Below are 23673 nucleotides of genomic sequence, written 5' to 3' on the forward strand. Positions count from 1 at the left end.
ATAGTTTGCTGTTTTAAATTTGATTGTTTTTTGTTATGTTTCTTATATGAAGTCCTTTACAGTGCATCACCTTACGTTTCATAGATACAATAAGAAAAAACACAAAAGGTCTTTACTATAGATTTACTTATATAACTGATTGCCATCTTTGCTCATAATATTTTCTGGGGGAAAGCTCAAAGAAAGGAATGGGCAAAACAAAAGGCTAATTTTGTTCTAAAGCAAACACCTTTGACTCTTCTTTAATGTATGTTAAATGCATTCTTAGAATCATAGAATCAGAATATCCCGAGTTGGAAGAGACCCACAAGGATCATCGAGTCCAACTCCTGGCTCCACACAGGACCACACAGAAATCATACCATATGTCTGAGAGCATTGTCCAAAGCTTCATGAACTCCGACAGGTTTGGTGCCATGACCACTTTCCTGGGGAGCCTGTTCCAGTGCTCGACCACCCTCTCAGTGAAGAACCTTTTTCTGATATCCAGCCTGACCCTCCACTGTTGCAGCTTCAAGCCGTTCCCTCAGGTCCTGTCCCTGTTCACCAGAGAGAAGAGATCAGTGCTTCCCCCTCTGCTCCCCCTTGTGAGGAAGCTTTATACCACTATGAAGTCTCCCTTCAGCCTTCTCTTCTCTAAGCTGAACAAGCCAAGTGACCTCAGACACTCCTCATACATCTTCCCCTCTAGACCCTTCACAATCTTTGTTACCCTCTTAGATTTCTTGACACTTCTAGCTGACTGTTTTGAGGATTCAGGTTAACTGGGAAGTACCCTGTTCATTTTTAATACGTGTGTAAGAAACAATATGAATTCTTAAAACAGAAGGTAGCACAAAGCATGAAGTACTAGGCTTGAATCAGAGAATAAGACTCACTTGAGAGGGTGTACTTGTTAGCTCCATCTTTTCTTGGGATTTTTCCTTTGCTAGTCGTGCAGCTTCTTTGAATTCCTGAAATTTTTCTGCAAACTGAAAGTACATATGTTTAAAAAAAAGAGAGAAGGTGTGAAGTAGTTACACTACATGCAGAAAAAAATGCTGTACTTAACATTTTATGAAGTTAAATTGTCGGTAGAATTTTTAATTTTTTCTCCTTATTAGATACTCATTTAAGTGAGATACACAGTGACATACCTTTCAGTACCTTTCAGACATAATGTACTCTGTTTATGACAGGAAAATTATGATGCAGCAAAGTTTAACCTGTTGCTGATAGCATTTAAAACAAAACCAACACCTCAGATATGGTTAATTGTACTGGGTCTGGCTGGGATGGAGTTAACTTTCCCCACAGCAGAGTATATAATGCTGTGCTTTGCACTTGTAGCTATAACGGTGTTGATATCGCACCAATGTTTTGCCTATTGTTGAGCAGTGATTACATAGCATCAAAGCTGTCTCTCTAACCTCCCACCCCCAAAGGCCAGTAAGCTGGGGGTGGGCAAGAGGTGGGGAGGGGACATAGCTGGGACAGCTGACCTAAACTGACCAAAGGGATATTCCATACCATATGACATCATGCTTATTGGGGCCCTGCTTCCAGGAATTGGCTGGACATCATTTGCTGATAGGGAGTATAGATATTTTTTTCCTTTTGCTTCCATGCATGGCCTTTTCTTTTCTTTCTTTAAATTGCTTCTATCTCAAATCTGTAAGTTTCCCTCCATCCTATTTTCTCCCCCGCCTTCATCCTGCTGAGGAGGGGGAGTGAGAGAGCGTCTGTGTGGTGCTTAGCTGCCTACCAAGGTTAAACCAAAAAACAGTGCTAAACTGCCTTACACAGCTGCTTTCATATTCAGGTTTTACTCTCTTCCTTACAATAAATGATCTGGTTCTGAAGCTTACTGTAGTCATTATTAGCCTAGAGACTTTAACAGGCTTCATTCTTTCATGATTGAAACAATACTAATTTCTTCCCAAATTTTAACTGCATTTATAATTTAAATGGCTAACTAAGAAAACAGCAGTGGGAATACTGAGTCAAGTTCATTTCTTGATGTATCCCCATTGACATCAATCAAGCTAAAGAACAGATTCATTGAACTGAACACTCACATATACTGAACACTAAATTCAAGAATTGTACATTCAACTGTGAAGTTTGTGAAGACTGATTTCTCTGCTACATATACCTCTTCTAGAAAATAGCTAAAGCAGCAGTTTTGAAATGCATGCAGCCTTGAGCTTGAGAAATTAAATCACTTTATTAAGAATTGGGCCTAAATTCTCTGGCTAGAGAAAAATTTGGCTTCATTGCTCTTAGCTTTACATTACACCAATTGCTATAGTAGCCAAGCATTTGTTTTTGCTAGCTACTGCTTTTATACAGAATATGACCTTATTATGGTCAACTAAAGACTAAAATGATTCTGCAAAAACTGGAAACTTCACCAACAGCTTCTAAATTTCTCCAGCAGCAGCAAAGATATTGTTTTGCACTGCGTGCATTTAGGAGGTATGAAGGCTACTTTTGTGTGACAAAATCTCAACTAATTTCAATTAGAACTTCACTTGCTATCCAAGATGTAAAAAAACTTATTGTCTTTAAACTTCTTCTCCTGGTAGGCTCTTAGTACTTAAGGAAGTATTATTTTTCTCCACCAGTATCCTATATTTCAGCTGTCAAGTTATTTAAAAGCATATGTTTCCTGAATATAGAAGGAAATAAAAGATATCGTGCTGAAACAGTAATCCAGCATCAAAAAAGGACTCAGAACAGATGATAAAATTGGCAACAGATCACCAGAACTAGATGATACTCATTTAAGACTTGTAGATAGACCTCAAATTCTCATGGGTAACCTATTATTTAGATTGACTTGAGGAGCAGAGGATTGGTAAGTGGAAAGCATGATGCTGAGGTTTGGAATAAATAGCTGAAGAAATACAAGGCAGAAAATATGATTTTCTGTATCAGAGTGGTAGAAACTGTAAAAAAGATATATAATGAATAGACAGAAAAACAGATAACATTCTGAGAAAGAGCCAATGATGCTAATGTAGAGGGATCTTTTACAAATTTACTACAATTCCTTGAGACAGTCAGGTGATAGATCATAGCAATATTTTGATATATAAGCCCTAAATAACAAAGATGAGATCTCATAGTATGAAAAGAAGGGTTCTCCGGGGGATTAATAATATAAGGAAAAGATGAAAAGTTGTGGAAGGAGAATACAAGGATCTCACAAGTACCTGTGATGGCACTTTTGGCATTTAGCATGCTCTTAAATTATTCAGAATAAATCAGGTTAACTAACTAAAGGGATAAGGCAGCAAACTTGAGAAGGAGCACTTCTTCCCATGCAGGGGAAGCACAGACTTACTTATATTCTAGCTGAGAAACTGGACTCAGCTTTCTCTGAATATTACGGAACATTCTGCTCCTCCTACTACAGCAGCAAGAGGGACTGTGCTAGGAAATCCCGATCCTGTGAAAGGAATACTCTTCAATGTAGGAATCATCATTTAGGTATCACTGACTTCTGCCTGATTCCTGATGGAACAATCTTGAGGTGAATTTGTGGTCTGACACTTTGAGAAAAGGTCTAATGAAGATAAAAAAATGTTTAATTATTTTTCTTTTATTCTGTTTGCATATAAAAAGTTGTTTACAGTGCTTTTATTCTTCAGTTGGATATTCTCACTTCTCAAATTCTCAGTCATACAGAATTGTCATACAGAACCACTGTTGCATGCTACCCTACTAATCAGTTAATGAAGACAAAGGCACATGAACCAAAAAGGAACAGTCCAAAAGTCAAACACTTAGTATAAGCTTTGGAAATCATCTGCTTGTTTAGAGCGATATAGCTAAGCAGACAATGATATGAGAATAAATAGTTTATTAGAAGACATTACTTTTATTCTCTCTGTCCTGATTATTTGCTTCATTAGCCTGTTGAAATCAGTCACACACTAGACTAAGTTTTTTTTGTGGTTGTAGGTTGTCTTTTGCTCCCTGGAACTTGAAATATTTCATTGGGGCCCAGAGACACTACTCCAAAACAAATTACATATAATAGTGTTGTTCACTTAGGGACTCTGATAAATCAAATACAGAAGAAAAAAAAAGTTCCAGAATCAAGTTTTAAGACAACTTCTAGAAGCAACTGGTTTCTGAATAAATACATTAATACAGTTTATTTGTCAGTACTATTGGTAACATTCAGTAGTACCTTGAGCACTAAATTACATTTCATGTCCTACAGTAGTAGGTGTGTCAAAAAGTGGTCTGGTGAATCTGATTACAATGCCAGTGCACAGAAGAGCTAGTAATCTGAGCAGACAGACAAGAGGAGATAGATATGATTTCTCTAAAGATACACAGCAGATTCACAGTTTCTAATTCAGCAACTCCTTTCACCTCTATGAATTTTAGTAGCAATTATCAGCAATTTTAACTCACATGAAAATCACAGTTTGATAATTAAGATATAATGCTATAGGAACGGTTTGCCCTGAGGATTCATCGCTATAATCTTCTGAAAAGATCTGTGGATTGATATTTTTCTCAACAGATTTGTGTATTCTTCACAAATCACAGCAATCTGAGTAACTGCTAATCAAACGTACTTTTGACAAATTATCTACTGTAGCTTTTCAGATTATTTTTATGACAGAAATATAAAGTTTTAAGCCAGAAATATAAAGTTTTAAGCCAAGGGTATATTAAAAACTCTTAGACATCAGTTTGAGGGCAGCTAAAGAATGGGATGCTTATCCTTGTATAGTGACAATTACTTTCTCAACAGGGTTGGTATGTGTGTTTGTGTGTGTGTTTGGGGGGTGGTAGTGTGGTTTTTTGTTTAGCAAAACATAGCAGAAAAGTTAAAGTGAATGTGGCTTAAGACAAAAATGCATCTGAAGACTCAACAACTTTTGTAGGTCTAAATACAGAAGAAACACTGAACTGTCTACTCCTTTAAATTGTCATGAAAAACTCTAATGAAAGAACAACTTTAAAAAGAGAAGCCTAGCAGATGAATAACTAAAAAGCATTAACAGCATACACTAGTTTAAATCTCCCTTCTTTCCTCAATCAGTTAAAAGAAAATTTGCAGGTATCACTGTTAAAAGCATATTGTGATCATACCTTATCTTGTCTTTTTATATTATAAGGATGGATACAGCCTTTTTTTCTTTTAATTATTATTATTTGTAAATAACGGTGGTGAGAATTGAGTCAAGATACAACCAGAAGGAAAAAAATATTCTTAAGCCACTTCACTGGTCACATGGTTTCCATTGGTCATACTTACTTTTGAAAGATGATGTTCAGATGAAAATCCCAAGCCATACACTGTATTCGCCCTGCTGTCTGCCCATTGGCCAAACTTCTGGGATGTTTTAGTAAATGTCATGTTGGGGGTGATAGTGCTATTTATTATTGCCTGAAAAAAAGTAATAATTGTAAAAAAAAAAAAAAAAGTTTTTGATTTTTTAAAGGCTACTCATAATCGAAACTGCCAATATTGTAGACAAATATCAGTGTGAGACAAACTGGGAACTAGAAAACAGTTTTCTTCTAATTCAATCACAGCTAAAATTCTGAAAGCATATATTAACATAAATTCTATAAAAGGAGTGGAGCAAAAGCTGGGAGGGGCACCTGTTCATAATAGATGCACTACTCCAAGTAAGGCCTCACAAGGGCAGAGGAGAGGGGGACAATCACCTCCCCCGACCTGCTGGCCATGCCTCTCTTGATGCAGCCCAGGATGCAGTTGGCCTTCTGAGATGCAAGCATGCACTCCTGGCTCATGTCAAGCTTTTCATCCACTAGAACCCCCAGGTCCTTCTCTGCAGGGCTGCTCTCAGTGAGTTCTTCTCCCAGTCTGTACTCATGCCTGGGATTGCCCTGACCCAGGTGCAGCACATTACACGTAGACCTGTTGAACCTCACTGGGTTCAAGTTGTCCCACTTCTCAAGCTTGTCCAGGTCCCTTTGGCTGGCATCCCTTCCTTCTCTTGTATCAACTGCACCACTCAGCTTGGAGCCATCTGCACATTTGCTGAGGGTACACTTGATCCCATTGTCTATGATGTTGATAAAGATATTAAACAGTACCAGTCCGAGGACAGACCCCTGAGGTACACCACTTGTCACTGGCCTCCACTTGGACGTAGAGCCATTGACCACTGCTCTCTGGGTGTGACCTTCAAGCCAACTCCTTATCCACTGAATGGTCCACCCATCAAATCCATCTATCTCCAATTTGGAGAGCAGGACGTCATGTGGTACCGTGTCAAAGGCCTTACAGAAGTCGGGGTAGATGACATTGGTTGGTCTTCCCTTATCGGACACGATTTGCCCTTGGTAAAGCCATGCTGGCTGTTTCCGATCACCTATTTGCCTTGCATGTGCAAGCCTTCTCTTTAGACTGAAGAGGCCCAGCTCCTTTCTGCACAGGAGAGATCATAGAATCATAGAATCCTTAAGGTTGGAAAAGACCTCTAAGGTCATCTGGTCCAACCATCCCACTAACACCAATATCAGTCACTAAACCATTTCCCTAAGCACCACATCTACCCTTTTTCACCCTTTCCTCCAGGGACTGTGACACCACCGCTTCGCTGGGTAACCTGTTCCAATGCCTAACCACTCTTTCTGAGAAGAAATTTCTCCTCATATCCAACCTGAACATCCACTGGCACAACTTGAGGCCACTCCTTCTTCCTAGTTATCTGGGAGAAGAGGCTTACACCTACCTTGCTATAACTTCCTTTCAGGTAGTTGTAGAGAGCGATGGGGTCTCCCCTGAGCTTCCTCTTCTCCAGACTAAACAACCCCAGTTCCCTCAGCTGCTCCTCATAGGACTTGTGTTCCAGACCCTTTACCAGCTTTGTAGACCTTCTCTGGACACACTCCGGGGCCTCAATGTCTTTCTTGTAGTGAGGGGCCCAAAAGTGAACATAGTACTTGAGGTGCAGCCTCACCAGAGCAGAGTACAGGGGGAAGATCGCCTCCCTGGTCCTGCTGGTTATACTATTCCTGATACAAACCAGAATGCCGTTGGCCTTCTTGGCCACCTGGGTACACTGCCGGCTCATGTTCAGGAGAGCATCGACCAACACCCCCAGATCTCTTTCCTCTGCACAGCTTTCCAGCCACTCTGCTCCAAGCCTGTAGCACTGCATGGGGTTGTTGTGACCAAAGTGCAGGACCCGGCACTTAGCCACGTTGAACCTCATCCCACTGGCCTCTGCCCATTGATCCAGCCTGTCCAGGTCCCTCTGCAAGGCCTTCCTACCCTCCTCCAGCAGATTGACACTTCCCCCCAACTTGGTGTCATCTGAAAACTTCCTGAGGGTGCACTCAGTTCCCTGGTCCAAATCATCAATAAAGATATTAAAGAGGGTGGGCTCCAACACCAACCCCTGGGGAACACTACCTGTGACTGGACGCCAGCTGGATTTCACTCCGTTCACCACCACTGTCTGGGCCTGGCCGTCCAGCCAGTTTTTAACCCAGCAAAGAGTGTACCTGTCCAAGCCATGGGCTTCCAGCTTCTCCAGGAGAATACTGTGGGAGACCGTGTCAAAGGCTTTGATGTAGTCTAGGTAGACTACGTCAACAGCCTTCCCTCATCCACCAGGCAGGTCACCTGGTCATAGAAGGAGATGAGGCTGGTCAGGCAGGACTTGCCTTTCATGGACCCATGCAGGCTGGGCCTGATCCCCTGGTTGTCTTGTATACGTTCATATTAGATGATATGCTGCTTCTACTAAAACCAGCTAAAGTTTTACAAAGGATTTCAACAGTATTTACATCATATTAAAGTTTTTCTAACATAGCCTAAATCTGTGATGTCCAGTTGAATTACAGGATAAAGTCTTATAATGACACCATTGGATTCCATTTAACTAAAAAAACTGACAGTTAATAAAGTTTATAACCAGCCTACATGAACAAGAAAGAACTAGCCATAAAACCAACGATTTGTATACTTGAAATGAAATGTAGGCATGTTTTCTCATGTGTCTGGTGCTATTAAGAGTTTAAGCCACATTTATTAAACAATTCACAGCCCTTTTCATAAAGCATTGGTTAGTAGGTGTGGGTTTACAAAGCAAGGTTTTGGTAGCGGGGGCGGGGGGGGGGCAGATAGGATTGTAGGGGTGGCCTCTGTGAGAAAATTCCAAAAGCTGCTCCTTGTTAGATAAGAGCCAGTTTCAGCCAGCTTCAAAAGGAACCCACCGCTGGCCAGAGATGAGCCAATAAGCAATGTTGGTTACACCTCTGTAGAAGCATATTTAAGGGAAAAAAACTGCTGCACAACAGCAGCTGGGAGATAGAGGCGTGAGAAACAGCCCTGAAGACACCAAGGTCAGTGAAGAAGGAGGGAGAGGAGATGCTCCAGGCGCTAGAGCAGAAGTTCCCCTGTGGCCTCTGGAGAGGACCATGGTGGAACAGGTTGTCTCCCTGTAGCCCATGGTGTACCACGGTGGAGCAGATTTCCACACTGCAGCCTGTGGAGGAGCCCACAGTGGAGCAGGTGTATCTGCCCTGAAGGAGGCAGCGGCCTGTGGAGAACCCCCACTGGGGTAGACTCCGGGCTGGACCTGTAGCCCGTGGAGAGGAGCCCATGCAGGAGCTGCCACCTTGTGGGATGCATGTTGGAGCAGTTTGTTCCTGACGGATGGACCATGTGGTATGGACCCAAATTAGAGCAGTTCTTGAAGAGCTGTTGCTTGTGAGAGGCCCACATAGGATCAGTTCAGGAAGGAATGCATCCTGTGGGAGGGACCCCACGTTGGAGCAGGGGAAGAGAGTGACCATGAAGGAGCAGTGGAGACAAAGTGTTACAGACTGACCACAGCCCCCATTCTCCATTCCCCCGTGCCACTCGTGGGGGAGGACGTAGAAGAGGGTGGATGGGGGGAAGGTGTTTTGAGTTTTCTTTTAGTTTCTTACTGTTCTGGTCTGCTATTGAAGTGCAATAAATTATATTAATCTTCCCATAATGAGTCTGCTTTGCCCATGACGATAATTGTTGAGTGATCTCCCTGTCCTTATCTCAACCCTTGAGCCCTTTCCATCATATTTTCTCCCCCTTTCCCTTTGAGGCGGGGGACTGAGGGAGTGGTTATGGTGGAGTTCAGCAGCCCAGCAGGGTAAAACCACCACAAAGTGCTTTTTAATTCCCACGTGAAAAATTCTCTATAAAGAATGTCCATAAAACTTCCCAGAAAATAGCATAAACTGGGAGCAGAACAATTTATGAAGAATCTTTCTTACATGTCAGTTACTGTGCTCCAAAGGATATTCTCAATATGGGTCCTAATGCAAATCTCTCAGTATAGAGTTAGGAATCTTTTGAACATCAGTGCACATGTGCCTTTTTGTGCTTCCATGAACCCATAATCCCTATCTTACCTCCAACAGTCCAAAGCCAGTGATTATTGAAGAATCCTAGAGGAACAAAATCCACAGGGTCTAAACTGACTTCTCTGGTGCAGATAAAGAAATCTTTTATTCTTTGATTAGCAGGAACTGGAATGGTGCATAGAGCATAACAGCATTTTCTCAGGATGGTGACGGGTGAGAAACTTCAACATCAGAGACCAAGTAATGCTCTCCCAAGCCTGATATAGAAGCCTGTACTATTTATGTGAGATGGCCTTCTTGATGGATATTAAAATGAGTAGTTAAGGAGTTACTTGGCATCCTTCGCTTCTTCTGAGATTTCAGTAGCACTGGAGCACAGCTACCATCAATATCAATTTTTCTCTGAATTTACAGCTGAGGGGTCAGCTAAGCCCACAAATAGCTTCCATGTATATATGCTGATTCTCAGATGAAGTGGGGGAGAGGAGTATTGCAGGAAGGTTCAGAAAAACATTGAGTACCACAAAAGGCAAGCTAAGATACTTCAGCACAAACAAATTTAACAAAACTGGCAGCTTCTACAGTAGTTTCAGGAGCTTCACTATGCTCACAAGTAATTGGAAGAGCAAATCTAGATGTAGCTGAGTATATCAAACAGGCAGTTCTCTCTCATAACCTTTGCCTCCAAATGCAAGTTTTGGCTGCTATTGTGGAAAAATACTGGAAAAAATTTGGAATCCCTGAAAGCTTATACTTGAATCAACAAGCCTCATCAGGTAAACAATTTGCTGTATGACTAAAGACTGGAGCATCTCCAGCATTAATTGTCCACAAAACTTCTCCAGTTTTAATATAGGAGAAATTAGTCAGTGAAGTCACTGGAAATTCAGAAATTATTCTTCCTTCTTTAGGCATAAAGTTTTGGGCCAAAATAAATTAAGTGGGCTTGCAATTGTACTATGGCCTCCAACTGATCTTATGGAAAACAGCTGTCTGTGCCACATAGGAGAGAAGAGAGAACATGAGACTATGGAGGTGGACTTCTTGGAAAGGAGGTATTCTGGAGCTCTGTTTTTCTTGTATGCTTCTTGTCAATTATTAGTGCCCTACCCCCAGAGCAGTTGATTCCAGGTGTACTGAATGCCCCTCCAAGTGAAAGCAAACTGTGGCCTGCACTCTGCTGCCAAAGGGATTAAGAAAAAGGCATTAGTGATATCAATTGTGGCATACCACTTGGCTGCCTTTGACTCCAGTTCGTATTGAAGTTCTAGCATTTCTGGCACAGCAGCACTCAGTGGTGGCATGACCATTCAGGCCACAACAGTCCACTGTTAGTCTCCACTCACCATTAGGCTTTTGCACTGGCTATATGGGACTATTAAAGGGTGAATGAATCTTGCTGATCACTCCTTGGCTCCAGTTGACAAATCATCTTATGGATGGGAATCAGGGAGTCTCTGTTGGTGTGATATTACCACCAGTGCACTGTTGTGGTAGCAATCAGCACCTGCTGTTCTTCGACCCTCAACAACCCCACAACAGAAGGGCCCTCCGAGAGACCAGGCAATGTAGACAACTGTTTAGTGTCCTCCATCTCCAAAGCGGCTACACCAAAACCCCACCCTCGTGGGTCCTTGAAGTACCTACCCTCTGCTGAGCTAGTCTGTGCAAAGGATGCACAGAGCCTCTGGGCCAGTCACAATGGGGTGCTTTTGCCACATTCCCAGTTAGGCTCACTTCAGCCTCCAATACAGTTAGCTGTTGGGATCCCCCTGTCACTCCAGAGATAGAGATGAGTTCTGCCCCTTTGTAGCCTGATGGCATTACAGTACACTGTGCACTGGTGTCCTTTAGAGCCTTGTACTCCTGTGGGTCTGATGTGTCAGGCCATTGAATCCACACAGTCCAATAAACTCCATTGTCCTTTTCCTCCCCCTGGCTGGAGGCAGGGCTCCTCTAGTCCTGGTCTTATTATTCATTGCTCTGTCTGGTGTACCGCCTGCTGGAAACTGGAGTATGTTAAGATAAGCAGATAAGGGGACATTGGAAGGTCCCACTGTCCCAAAATAAGGAGGATGGCTAAGAAAAACAAGACAAGAAGCTGTGGAATCAACAAGAACAGCAAGCCACAAAATCATGGGCCCTTCCAGTTCCAAAAAAAAAGGAGAAATTAAAGGTTGGTCAAATAAAACTGTACATACAGGGCATAGTAACAAGCATCAGGTAGGTTTTGAACCTGTAGTACTCAGCCAATGAGGAAATGGGAGGAATCAAGCATTGAGTAATAGGGGATATAGGGCTATGGCACACTTCTGCTGAATGTTCCTGCTTGCAGGACGCCTGCCATTGCAATTGTGAATAAATAAGCTTCACAAGAGACCCTGTCTTAAAAAAATATTGGGATATTTCTCACAATTTGGAGGCTCGTCCAGGATATTGTTGCCTGCCGGAGGTTTCTTGCCACAGCAGACAGTAAAGGTGCACCCCGCTGATTTCAGCGGTCCTGTTGGAGGTGGTGGGGTATCTCGGGATGGCTAACAATAACCGAGACTGCTGTGCTGAAGACGGGCTCTGTGAAGCATTAGGGGAAAACGTAGGCACAATTATTGAAATAGACCCAGTAATTCCATGTATGGACCAAGGTAAGAAAGCTGATTACAGTATTGCCCCGGGGGTTGGGGAGACTCTTCTGTGGGGTGTGACTGAGATGCAATTTCTAGTGTGAAGCAAGTGGGGAGTCCTGATCCGTGGTTCTGCGGTCCCATGAAATAAAAGAGTGAAAGAGATTCTCAGGAAATTAGAGAGCCTATACGGTGTACGGTACAGTACAGTGCTCAGCAGTACAACCCCCATCTTCCCTTATCCTAGATACAGGTGTGTGGTACCCCTGTGAACAGTAAAGTTGTGCCTAAAGATAGTCTTTTGAGAAGGATGGTAAGGAATTGAAAAAACAACCCTAGGACCAGGGATAAAGATAAGAAAACAATGGTTAGATGCTGTGTAGTTGTGTGGCCTAAAGAGCCAATAAAAAGAACTTCAGTATTTTGGCCAAAATACAGGTCCGATGAAGATTGGGTTTGTAAGGCTTTGAATTTATATGTAAACAATAAGACTCCTTTTTCAGAGGAGGAGTCAAGTTATGACCCAGAATTTGAAGAAATCTAAAGGATGATTAAGGGACAATTTAATCAGGAAGACCATTTTGTAAGGAAATATCTGATACATATGCCCTTGAATGTGCTACTAATCAAATAGGCTGGAAAATGAGGATAGAGTATTATAATGTTGTGAGAAACAAACTTGTGTTCTTGCAGTTGAATGTGTTTCTGCAGTGGAAAATTCCACTAACCTTGCATATTAACAAGTGATTGTGCAGGCATAACCCTGGGGAGTATGCTAAACAGATAAGGGGAAGGTCCCACTGTCCCAAAATAAGGAGGATAGCTAAGAAAAACAAGACGAGCAGTGTGAATTCAGTCAAAACAAAAAATCACGGGCCCTCCAGTCATGAGAGAAGGAGGAAAAGGAAAAAATAACGGTTAATGGTCAAATAAAATTGTAAATATATGATATACTAATAAGTGTTGAATAGTTTGTGAACCTGTAGTACTCAGCCAATGAGGAAATGGGAGGAATCAAGTGTTGGGTAATCCCAGAATTAGAGGAAATGATAAAAAGAAAATGATTAAATATTGTGTATTAATCTGGACAAAGGAATCAATTAAGGAAACATCAATATTTTGGCCAAAATACAGGTCTGATGAAAATTCAGGCTTTAAATTTATATGTAAACAATAAGACTCCTTTTTCAGAGGAGTCAAGTTATGCTGCTTGCTGGATGCAGGGGGTAAGTCATTTTTATTGAAAAGGGATCAGGACCAGGAGAAAGAGGAGTCAGAGGGAAGGACGGGTCGATGGGAACCCTTGGATAATTTACCCCCTTCCTGTAATCCTAATATTGCACCGGCGGCAGCAGCAGTTGCTCCAGGAAGGGAGCCAGGGACTGCAATTAACTCTTTGCCTAGAGAAGGAGTGCACTGTAGGCTCTGGCAAGAATTAGAACAATCTAGAAGAGATACTGAGAAATTCCCCTTCCCTGATACTAACAGTACTAACACTCCTATGTATCCTCTTAGGGAGGTCCCAGTGGGACAAGGACAAATAGGTTATGTGAACTCCCCCTTACCAATGGGGAAGTTAGGAATTTTAAGAAGGGAATGAAGTCTTTAAATGAGGACCCTAGAACAGTTAGATCAGTTTCTAGGGCATAATTTGTATTCCTTGGGGGGAACTGATGTCAGTCTTGAGTCCCTGAAGAAGGACTCTTTACTCAGGTAAATAATGATAGGACAAGGGGGAACGGTTTTAAAATAAAAGAGGATAGATGTAGACTAGACTTAAGAGGAAATTATTCACTTTAAGGATAATGAGGCACTAGAAGAGGTTGCCAAGAGCAGTTATGGATGCCCCATCCCTGGAGGTGTTCAAGGCCAGGCTGGATAGGGCCTTGGCCAACCATGATCTAGTGGGTGGCATCTCTGTCTACTGCAGGGGGGGTGGAGTTAGATGATCTTTAAGGTCCCTCCAACCCAAGCCATTCTATGTGTCTATGATTTTATGATTTGTTATTCACTGGAGAAGAGCAGGGAATGATGAGGTGGGCAGCTATGCAAGAATGGGAAAGAACCAACCCCCCAGGACCGGGAGTAATTCCAATAGAGCAGAAATATCAGCTTGCTGACCCCAACTGGGTTAATAACAACCCACAACACAGAAATCATATGAGAGACTTGAGGGATATAATAGTAATGGGAATTAGGGAAGCGGTACCAATGTCCTAGAATTTTATCAAGGCGTTTGAAATCCAACAGCAAAAGGATGAATCCCCTAGCAACTTTCTGGAAAGACTTAGGGACAGAATGATAAAGTACTTGGGGATGAATTCTGAGGACCCAGTAGCCCAAGGGCTTTTGAAAGTACACTATGTGACTAAAGTGTATCTGGATATAGAAAAAAGGCTCCAGAAGGTGGAAGGATGGAGCGCACAGTCACTGGAGACCCTCCTGCAGGAGGCCAAAAAGGTGTATGTAAGGAGGGGAGACAAGAAGGAAAAGCAGAGAGGTCTAATGGTCTCCATAGTGGGCCAGGTAGTGAGGCAGAGAGTTGGAGACAGAGGAATAAAACTTTCAGGGGAAGTTGGACATAGGATGGAAGGGAGAAGAAGAGAGACGAAGGAATGACAAACAGAGAAAGCTACCTGTGTTGCAACATAAATCCTAGCAGGGACAAGCTTTAAGAAGATATTTTAAGTGTGGCTGGGCCGGTCACTTCAAATGGGAGTGTCCAGAGTGGAAGAAGGAGGAGAGATTGTTTGCTGTTATAAATTCAGAATAGGGGAGTGCCTGGTTTCAGTTAGGACAGAGTTAATTTTCTCAGTAGCTGGTAGGGTGCTATGTTTTGGATTAGAATGAGAAGGGTGCTGATAACATGCTGATGTTTTAATTGTTGCAGAGCAGTGCTTACACCAGGCCAAGGACTTTCCAGCTTCTCGCTCTGTCCTGCCAGCGAGCAGGCTGGGGGTGCATCAGGAGCTGGGAGGGGACAGACCCAGGACAGCTGACCCAAACTGGCAAAAGGGGTATTCCACACCATCTGACGTCATGCTGAACAATTAATACGGGGTGGCTAGCCGGGGTGGGGGGGCCGGCTGCTCGGGGATAGGCTGGGCATCGGTCAGCGGGTGGTGAGCAATTGCAATTGTGCATCACTTGTTTGGTACACATTATTAGTAGTAGTACTATTATCAATATTATTATTATTATTATTATTTTCCTGTCTTAATAAACTGTGTTTATCTCAACTCACAGGCTTCACTTTCCCGTTTCTCTCCCCCATCCCAGAGAGGGAGGGGGGAGGGTGAGCGAACGGCTGTGTGGTGTTTAGCTGCCGACCGGGTTAAACCACAACAGGGAGGCACGGCTTCTCAGAAAGCTGGTCCCATGGAGAGCCCTTGATAAATATAGTGATGAGACACAATGAAGAATTGTCCTGGTTTTGGCAAGGATAGAGTTAATTTTCCTCCTAGTAGCTGGTATGGTGCTGTACTTTGGCTTTGGATTTAGGACGAGAATAATGTTGATAACATGCTGATGTTTTAGTTGCTGCAGATCTGTGCTTACACTAAGCCAAGGACTTTTCAGCTTCTTGCTCTCTCCTGCCAGTGAGCAGGCTGAGGTTGTATCAGGAGCTGTGAGGGGACAGAACCGGGACAGTTGACCCAAACTTACTATTATTATTTTTTCTTTCCTGTCCTAATAAACTGTCTTCATCTCAACCCACAAGCTTTCACTTTTTTTTCTCAGTTCTTTCCCCCATCCCATGGCAGGGAGGAAAGGGTGAGCGAACAGCTGGGTGGTGCTTAGCTGCCAACCGGGTTAAAACACAACAGTCCTTTTGGCACCCAGCGTGGGGCACCAGAAAGGACTGTGGGGGTTTTATTCAGGTGAGCAGCTGAACTCCACCACAACCTCTCTCAGACTCTCTCTCCTCAAAAGGAAAGGGGGAAAAAATGCGATAAAAAGGGCTCAAGGGCTGAGATAAGGACAGGGAGATCACTCTGCAATTATTGTCCCTAGGGTTGTGGAGCTGGGGATACAGAGGATCTGAGGCCTGCTACACTCCAACCAAAAAAGATATATTGGCAGCATATGAAGGAGTTCGATTGGCTTTGTAAGTGGTTGGTACAGAAGCACAGCTCCTCCTGGCACCCTGAGTGCCGGTACTGGGCTGCATGTTCAAAGGAAGGATCCCCTCTACACATCATGCAGCTGATGCTACATGGATTAAGTGGGTTCTGCTGATAACTCAACGGGCTCCAATAGGAAACCCCAGTCGCCCAGGAATCTTGGAAGTGATTATGGACTGGCCAGAAGGCAAATATTTTGGGATCTCACCAGAGGAGGAGGTGGTCCATGCTGAAGAAGCCCCACTGTACAACAAGCTACCAGAAAATGAGAAGAAATATGCCTTGTTCACTGATGGGTCCTGTTGTATTGTGGGAAAGCATCAGAGGTGGAAGGCTGCTGTATGGAATCCTACACACCAAGTTGCAGAAGCTGCTGCGGGAGAAGGTGAATCCAGTCAGTTTGCAGAAGTGAAAGCCATCCAGCTGGCTTTAGATATTGCTGAACGAGAAAAATGGCCAGTTCTCTATCTCTGTGGTGGTTTTACTCAGGTGGACAGCAGAGCTCCACCTCAGCTGCTCTCTCACTCCCCCTCCTCAAAGGGAAAGGGGGAGAAAATATGATGCAAAGGGCCCAAGGGTTGAGATAAGGATGTGGAGATCACTCAGTAGTTATCGTCACTCTCTACTTCCCATCAACGAGCAATGTTCGGCCACATCCTCGGAAGCAGGGCCTCAATACTCGTAGCGGATGTTCGGAAGGACAGATGCTTCCACAATGACAGCCCCCCCCTTTCTTTCCCCTTTCCTACCTTTTAATGATGAGTGTGAAATATGGTATGGAATATCCCTTTGGTTGGTTTAGGTCAGCTGCCCTTGCGCTGTCCTCTCCCCATCTCTTGCTGTGAGAAACTAAGTTGTGTTTTTGCAGTAGAACATGTTTTTGAAGTAGAATGTGTTCCTGCAGTAGAAAGCTAACCTTCTGTATTCAGAGGTAGTTGTGTAGTCATAATAAGGAGAAATGCTAAGTACATAAGTGGACAGTAGAAGGCCTCACTGTTCCAAAATAAGGTAGAAGCTTGAGAAAAACAGGATGAGCAGTGTGAGAACAGTAAAAAAAACAAAGATCACAAGTTTTCTAAACATAAGAAAGGAGAAAAAAAAAGGGAAAAAGGAGAAATTAAAGGGTTGAAAAAAGGAAAAATTGTACATATATGGTATAGAGGAGCGTCGAGTAGCTTGTGAACCTGTAGTACTCAGCCAATGAGGAAACAGGGGAGGTGATCAGGCGTCGGGTAATAGGGAATAAAAGGTTATGATTTGTTTAGTAAAATGCGCTCCTAATGGGCAGGACGCCTGCCATTGCAATCGCGAATAAAATAGCTTCACAGAAAATCCTGTCTGAAGAAAATTATTGAGATTTTTTTCTCACATTGCCCACTCCCAGCCTGCTGGATTTTGGTGGGTTGGGGTGAGTCCTGATGCCAGAATTGCACAGCAATAGACAAAACACTGCTGTGATACCAGTGTTGTTCTAGCTACAAGTGCAGAGCACAACACTGTACGGGGCTGCTGCAGGGAAAGTTAACTCCATCCCAGCCAGACCCACCACAATACTGATCCATGGTAGCAAATTCCCTGTGGGGGTGGTTACAGCAATGGAAGCAGAACAACTGGCAAGGCAGAGGCAAACCCATCTGGGCTGCTGCATTGTGGCAAGATATTGCTGCCCGGGTAGAGAACCTGGTTGTAAAGGTACGCCATGTAGATAGATGCTCACATGTACCCAAGAATCGGGCCACTGAAGAATACTGAAACAACCAGCAGGTGGATCAGGCTGCTAAGACTGAAGTGGCTCAGGTGGATCTGGACTGGCAACATAAAGGTGAATTATTTACAGCTCAATGGGCCAATGAAATCTCAGGCCATTGAGGCAGAGATGCAACATACAGATGGGCTCGTGATGAAGAGGTGGACCTGACCATGGACACTATTGCACAGGCTATCCATGACTGGGAAACATGTGCTGCAATCAAGCAAGCCAAGCAGTGAAAGCCTCTTTGGTATGGAGGATGATGGCTGAAATGTTAGTATGGGGAGGCCTGGCAGATTGATTACATCACACTCCCTCAAACCCGCCACGGCAGGCGCCACGTACTTACAATGGTGGAAGCAACCACCGGATGGCTGGGAACATATCCTGTGCCCCATGCCACCGCCCGGAACACTCTCCTGGGCCTTGAAAAGCAAGTCCTATGGCGACATGGCACCCCAGAGAGAATTGAGTCAGACAACGGGACTCATTTCCGAAACAACCTTATAGACACTTGGGCCAAAGAACATGGTATTGAGTGGGTGTATCACATCCCCTATCATGCACCAGCCTCTGGGAAAGTTGAGCGATACAATGGACTGTTGAAGACTACACTGAAGGCAATGGGTGCTGGGACATTCAAACATTGGGATACGCATTTGGCAAAGGCTACCTGGTTAGTCAACAATAGGGGAATCTGCCAACCAAGCTGGACCTGCCCAATCAAACCTGTTACGCACTGTAGAAGGGGACATAGTTCCTGTAGTGCATGTAAGAAATGTGCTGGTAAGACAGTCTGGGCTACTCCTGCCTCAGGAAAAGGCAAACCCATTCGTGGGATTGCTTTTCCCCAGGGACGTGGGTGGACTTGGTGGGTAATGCAGAAGAATGGGGAGGTCCGGTGTGTACCTCAAGGGGATTTAATACTGGGTGAGAATAGCCCATGAGCTGAATTGTATTATGTTCATTACTTTATAATACTGTATGTCATCACTACCATGATTGCTGTATGTCAGTGTCCTATTAACGGTGTCATAGTAACAGTCACATGTCATGACGAATGAATTATGATAGAATTTGACAAGCACAGCAGAGTGATGGAACCAGAACGGGCTTCAGCGTGCTATGATCCAACATCACACACCATCTCTTCTGCCCTGAAAGACAGTTGTGACAGATAGAGCCTGAAGTCAGTCATGGACTAAACGAACTCAGTGGACATTTTATATACATATATGAAAGGTGGTGATTAGTTGGATTGTTTTGTAAATTGTGTAACCGAGCATCACATAAATGGTATGGAATAAGGGGTGGATATTGTCCTGGTTTCCACTATGATAGAGTTAGTTTTCCTCCTGGTAGCTGGTAGGGTGCTGCGTTTGGGTTTTAGGATGAGAATAATGTTGATAACACGCTGATGTTTTAATTATTGCAGAGCAGTGCTTACACTAAGCCAAGGACTTTCCAGCTTCTCACACTGTCCTGCCAGCGGGCAGGCTGGGGGTGCAGCAGGATCTGGGAGGGGACAGACCCAGGACAGCTGACCCAAGCTGGCCAAAGGGGTATTCCATACCATCTGACGTCATGCTGAACAATTAATACGGGGTGGCTGGCCAGAGTGGGGGGACCGGCTGCTCGGGGATAGGCTGGGCATCGGGCATCGGGTGGTGAGCAATAGCATTGTGCATCACTTGTTTTGTACAAATTATTATTATTATTAATATTAATATTTCTTTTCTGTCCTAATAAACCATCTCTATCTCAACCCACAGGCTTCATTTTTTTCCTGATTATCTCTCCCATCCCACTGAGGGGGGGGAAGGGTGAGTGAACGTCTGTGTGGTGCTTAGCTGCCGGCCATGTTAAACCACAACAAGAAGAAGTTGTGTTTCTAGTAGGTACTGGGGCAGATAGGTCTTTGCTGGCCCATAAACTGTCATGGCTTAAATGAACTAATGAAACCCTTAAGGTCACAGGAGTAGAAGGGGGTGGGATAACAGTGCAACTTTTGGGGGACACCGAGCTGAGACTTGGGGATAAAATGATCACTGGGTAATTGTCTACACCTGAAGCCGGGACTAACTTGTTAAGAAGGGATTTGATGATGAAATAGGGCATTCATATAGGAAGTTGGCAGACTGGAGTAACTGTGTCAGTGAAGTTATTGTCAGAGGTTGTTGAAAAAGAGAGGGACCCCATGGTATGGGTCAAGGAAGGAAATAAAAAAAATGTCATCTCCCACGACATCCTGGTAGCAAAGCTGAGAAAGTGTGGGATAGATGAGTGGACAGTAAGGTGGGTTGAGAACTGGCTGACTGGCCGAGCTCAGAGGGTGGTGATCGGTGGTGCAGAGTCCGGCTGGAGACCTGTGACTAGCGGTGCTCCCCAGGGATCGGTGCTGAGTCCGGTCTTGTTCAGCATTTCATCGACGACCTTGATGAGGAAATAGTGTCCACCCTCAGCAAGTACGCCGATGATACAAAGCTGGGAGGAGTGGCCAACACGCCAGAAGGCTGTGCTACCATTCAGCGAGACCTGGACAGGCTGGAGAGCTGGGCAGGAAGAAACCCAATGAGGTTTAATAACAGCAAGTGTAGAGTCCTGCACCTGGGAAGGAGCAACTGGATGTATCAGTACAGGCTGGGGGACGACCTGCTGGAGAGGAGCTCTGAGGAGAAGGACCTGGGGGTCCTGGTGGACGACAGGTTGACCATGAGCCAGCAGTGTGCCCTCGTGGCCAAGAGGGCCAATGGGATCCTGGCGTGCATTAAAAGGAGCGTGGCCAGCAGGTCAAGGGGGGTGATCCTCCCCCTCTACTCCGCCCTGGTCAGGCCTCACCTGGAGTACTGTGTCCAGTTCTGGGCTCCCCGGTACAAAAAAGACAGGGATCTCCTGGAAAGAGTCCAGCGGAGGGCCACAAAGATGCTACAGGGCCTGGAGCATCTTCCCTATGAGGAAAGGCTGAGAGACCTGGGTCTGTTCAGCCTTGAGAAGACTGAGAGGGGATCTTATCAATGCTTATAAATACAGAATCACAGAATCACAGAATCGTCTAGGTTGGAAGAGACCTCCAAGATCATCTAGTCCAACCTCTGCCCTAACACTAACAAGTCCTCCACTAAACCATATCACTAAGGGCTACATCTAAACGTCTTTTAAAGACCTCCAGGGATGGCGACTCAACCACCTCCCTGGGCAGTCCATTCCAATGCCTAACAACCCTTTCAGTAAAGAAGTTCTTCCTAACATCCAACCTAAACCTCCCCTGGCGCAACTATAGCCCATTCCCCCTCGTCCTGTCACCAGGCACGTGGGAGAACAGACCAACCCCCACCTCTCTACAGCCTCCTTTAAGGTACCTATAGAGAGCGATGAGGTCTCCCCTGAGCCTCCTCTTCTCCAGGCTAAACAACCCCAGCTCCCTCAGCCGCTCCTCGTAAGACTTGTTCTCCAAGTCTTAAGTGTGGGAGACAAAGTGATATGGCCAACCACTTTTCAGTGGTCTGTGGGGACAGGACAAGGGGCAATGGCCACAAAACGGGTCACAGGAAGTTCTGCACCAATATGTGAAATAATTTCTTCATGGTAAGGGTGACGGAGCACTGGAACAGGCTGCCCAGGGAGGCTGTGGAGTCTCCTTCTCTGGAGATATTCAAGGCCCGCCTGGACGCCTACCTGGGCAACCTGCTCTAGGGAACCTGCTTTGGCAGGGCGGTTGGACCTGATGATCTCTGGAGGTCCCTTCCAACCCCTTCAATTCTGTGATTCTGTGTTTCTGTGAAATAGAGAAGGGATTAATACCCGTCCCCTGAAGACAGGTATGTGGGAAGAATATGAGGCAATAAAGCAGAAGTAATACCCTATCTCATTTGAAGGATAAATTTTTCCTAAATCAGTGATAAAAGGGCTGATTAAAGATGTGTTATATGAGCCATGCATGTCTCCCTTTAACACTCCTATCCTGCGAGTAAGTACAGCTGATAGTTCTTACCAATTGGTACAGGATCTACTATGAAAGATCAATGAGTGCAGAAGCAGCATCCTGTGGTTCCAAATCCAGACACTCTGATGAGCAAGATCCCACGTGAGCATAAGTGGTTCAGTGTGATAGATTTAAAAGATGCCTTCTGGGCCTGTCTACTGGACTCCGAGAGCAAAGATGCATTCGCCTTCGAGTGGGAAGACCCTGAAACAGGGCAGAAGCAAAAATACAGATGAACAGTTTTACCTCAGGGGTTTACAGAGTCACCAAATTTATTTGGGCAAGTTCCAGAGCAGATTTTAGAGCAATTCCAAACTCCAGAGGGGGTGTTACTGTTACAATATGTAGACGAGCTTTTATTGTCAGGACCGGAGAAATATTAACTGTTTTACATCAAGGGAGTCATTGGGGAGTTCAAGGAATGTGTGACACTGCTACAGAAATATGTATGTATAGGAATACATATACTCTGGCTAAAAAAAGTATGCAGGAGTTGTGTAGTATGTGAAAAGATAAGTAGGAGAATTTTCAGAAGTCAGCCTAAAGAGGGGCGAGAACCAGGAATTCAACGCTTCCAAAGTGTACAGGTAGATTTTACAGAACTCCCTAGAATAGGTAGATTTAAATACTTATTAGTGTTGGTCTACCACTTCTCAGGGTGAGTGGAAGCTTTCCCTTCAGTATCTGCTACTGCGAGCTTGGTAGCTAAGGTAATTCTAGAACAGATAATTCTCAGGAATGGAATCGTTGAAAATATTGACTCTGATCAAGGAAGTCACTTTACATCACAGATATTGAAAGGGCTAATGCGGACTCCAGGAATTAAATGGGAATTTCACACTCCTTGGCATCCTTCCTCTTCTGGAAGGGTGCTGCGGATCAGACAGTAAAGAAGCAATTAAGTTAGTTCTGGAAACTCATCTCCTCTGGACAAAGTGCTTACCTCTGGCACTTCTCCGAACAGCACCAAGAAAAGATGTGGGAGTTTCACCATATGAAATGCTCTTTGGGTTGCTGTACTTGGGCAAAGGGAATGAATTACCTCAGTTCAAGACAAAAGATGCTTTTCTTAAAAACTATATACTTGGGCTGTTGTCCTCTTTGTCATCTCTCAGGACCTGTGGATTGTTAGCTCAGACCCCACTCTTGGAAGTCCGATCCATCCATTCCGAGCAGGAGATTGGGTTCTGATACGAACGTAGAGGGAATCAAAGCTAAAACCCGAGTGGTACGGACCATTCCAAGTACTCCTGACTACTGAGAGGGCAGTAAGAACAGCTTACTCTGCCTCTTGTACAGCTGCTCTGCCTCGTTGCACCTAGAATTCACCATGGTGGGCACCCGTCGCAGCGGCCAGGTCGAGGCGGCAACCCAAACGGAGGAGATGCTGCCTCTCTGGGTTCATGTGGGCACTCAGGTAGATCCCCTGAGGGGGGAAGTAGCAGTCCAGACAGGTGACTGCAGGGAGCTCCGGAATGTGGAGGCCCCCCAGGTACTGAGGGAAGAGAGGGCTGTCATGGGTGCAGGTGTGCCTTGCTCAAGGAACTCCTCGAGCAGGTGGCTGGGCTGCAGCAAGAAATCCGCAGCCTGAGGGATTCCTGGGAGTCTCTGAGGGTGACAAACAGGAGGTGTCAACCTGACCCTACTGATGCCCAGCAGCCCCCTCCTAAGTCCCTGCAAGGGGTAGAAGCTGACCCAGCTGATCACATGCAGTACAGAGGGCTTGACCGCCCACAAGAGAAAAGGGGCTGGACCCTTGTCTCAGCTCGAAGCAGAAAGAGACGTTTGCCCCCGACACCCACGGTGCCGCCAACCCCCACGGTGTCCCTGGGTAATAGACTCAAGGCTCTCAGGCAGGAAAAG

The 23673-nt window shown here is 44.6% G+C and overlaps 1 protein-coding gene across 10 annotated transcripts in view; it reads right to left on the minus strand.

Moving 5' to 3' along the window:
• Nucleotides 1-23673, minus strand: part of LOC310888667 (homer protein homolog 1-like) — a gene marked incomplete at its 5' end in the record, with an annotated part of 224822 nt that overhangs the window by 89096 nt on the left and 112053 nt on the right. For 9 of the 10 annotated variants that reach the window (XR_014576048.1, XR_014576049.1, XM_083815594.1 and 6 more), the window contains 2 exons: nt 879-971; nt 5264-5395. Coding sequence is in view for 8 of the 10 variants with exons in the window: in XM_083815594.1 (XP_083671720.1) it covers nt 879-971; nt 5264-5395 (225 nt within the window). The remainder of the gene's footprint in view (nt 1-878; nt 972-5263; nt 5396-23673) is intronic. The other variant, XM_083815595.1, reaches the window with a different exon arrangement.

Source organism: Anser anser (genome assembly GCF_964211835.1).
Source record: "Anser anser genome assembly, chromosome: W".
Classification (NCBI taxonomy): domain Eukaryota; kingdom Metazoa; phylum Chordata; class Aves; order Anseriformes; family Anatidae; genus Anser; species Anser anser.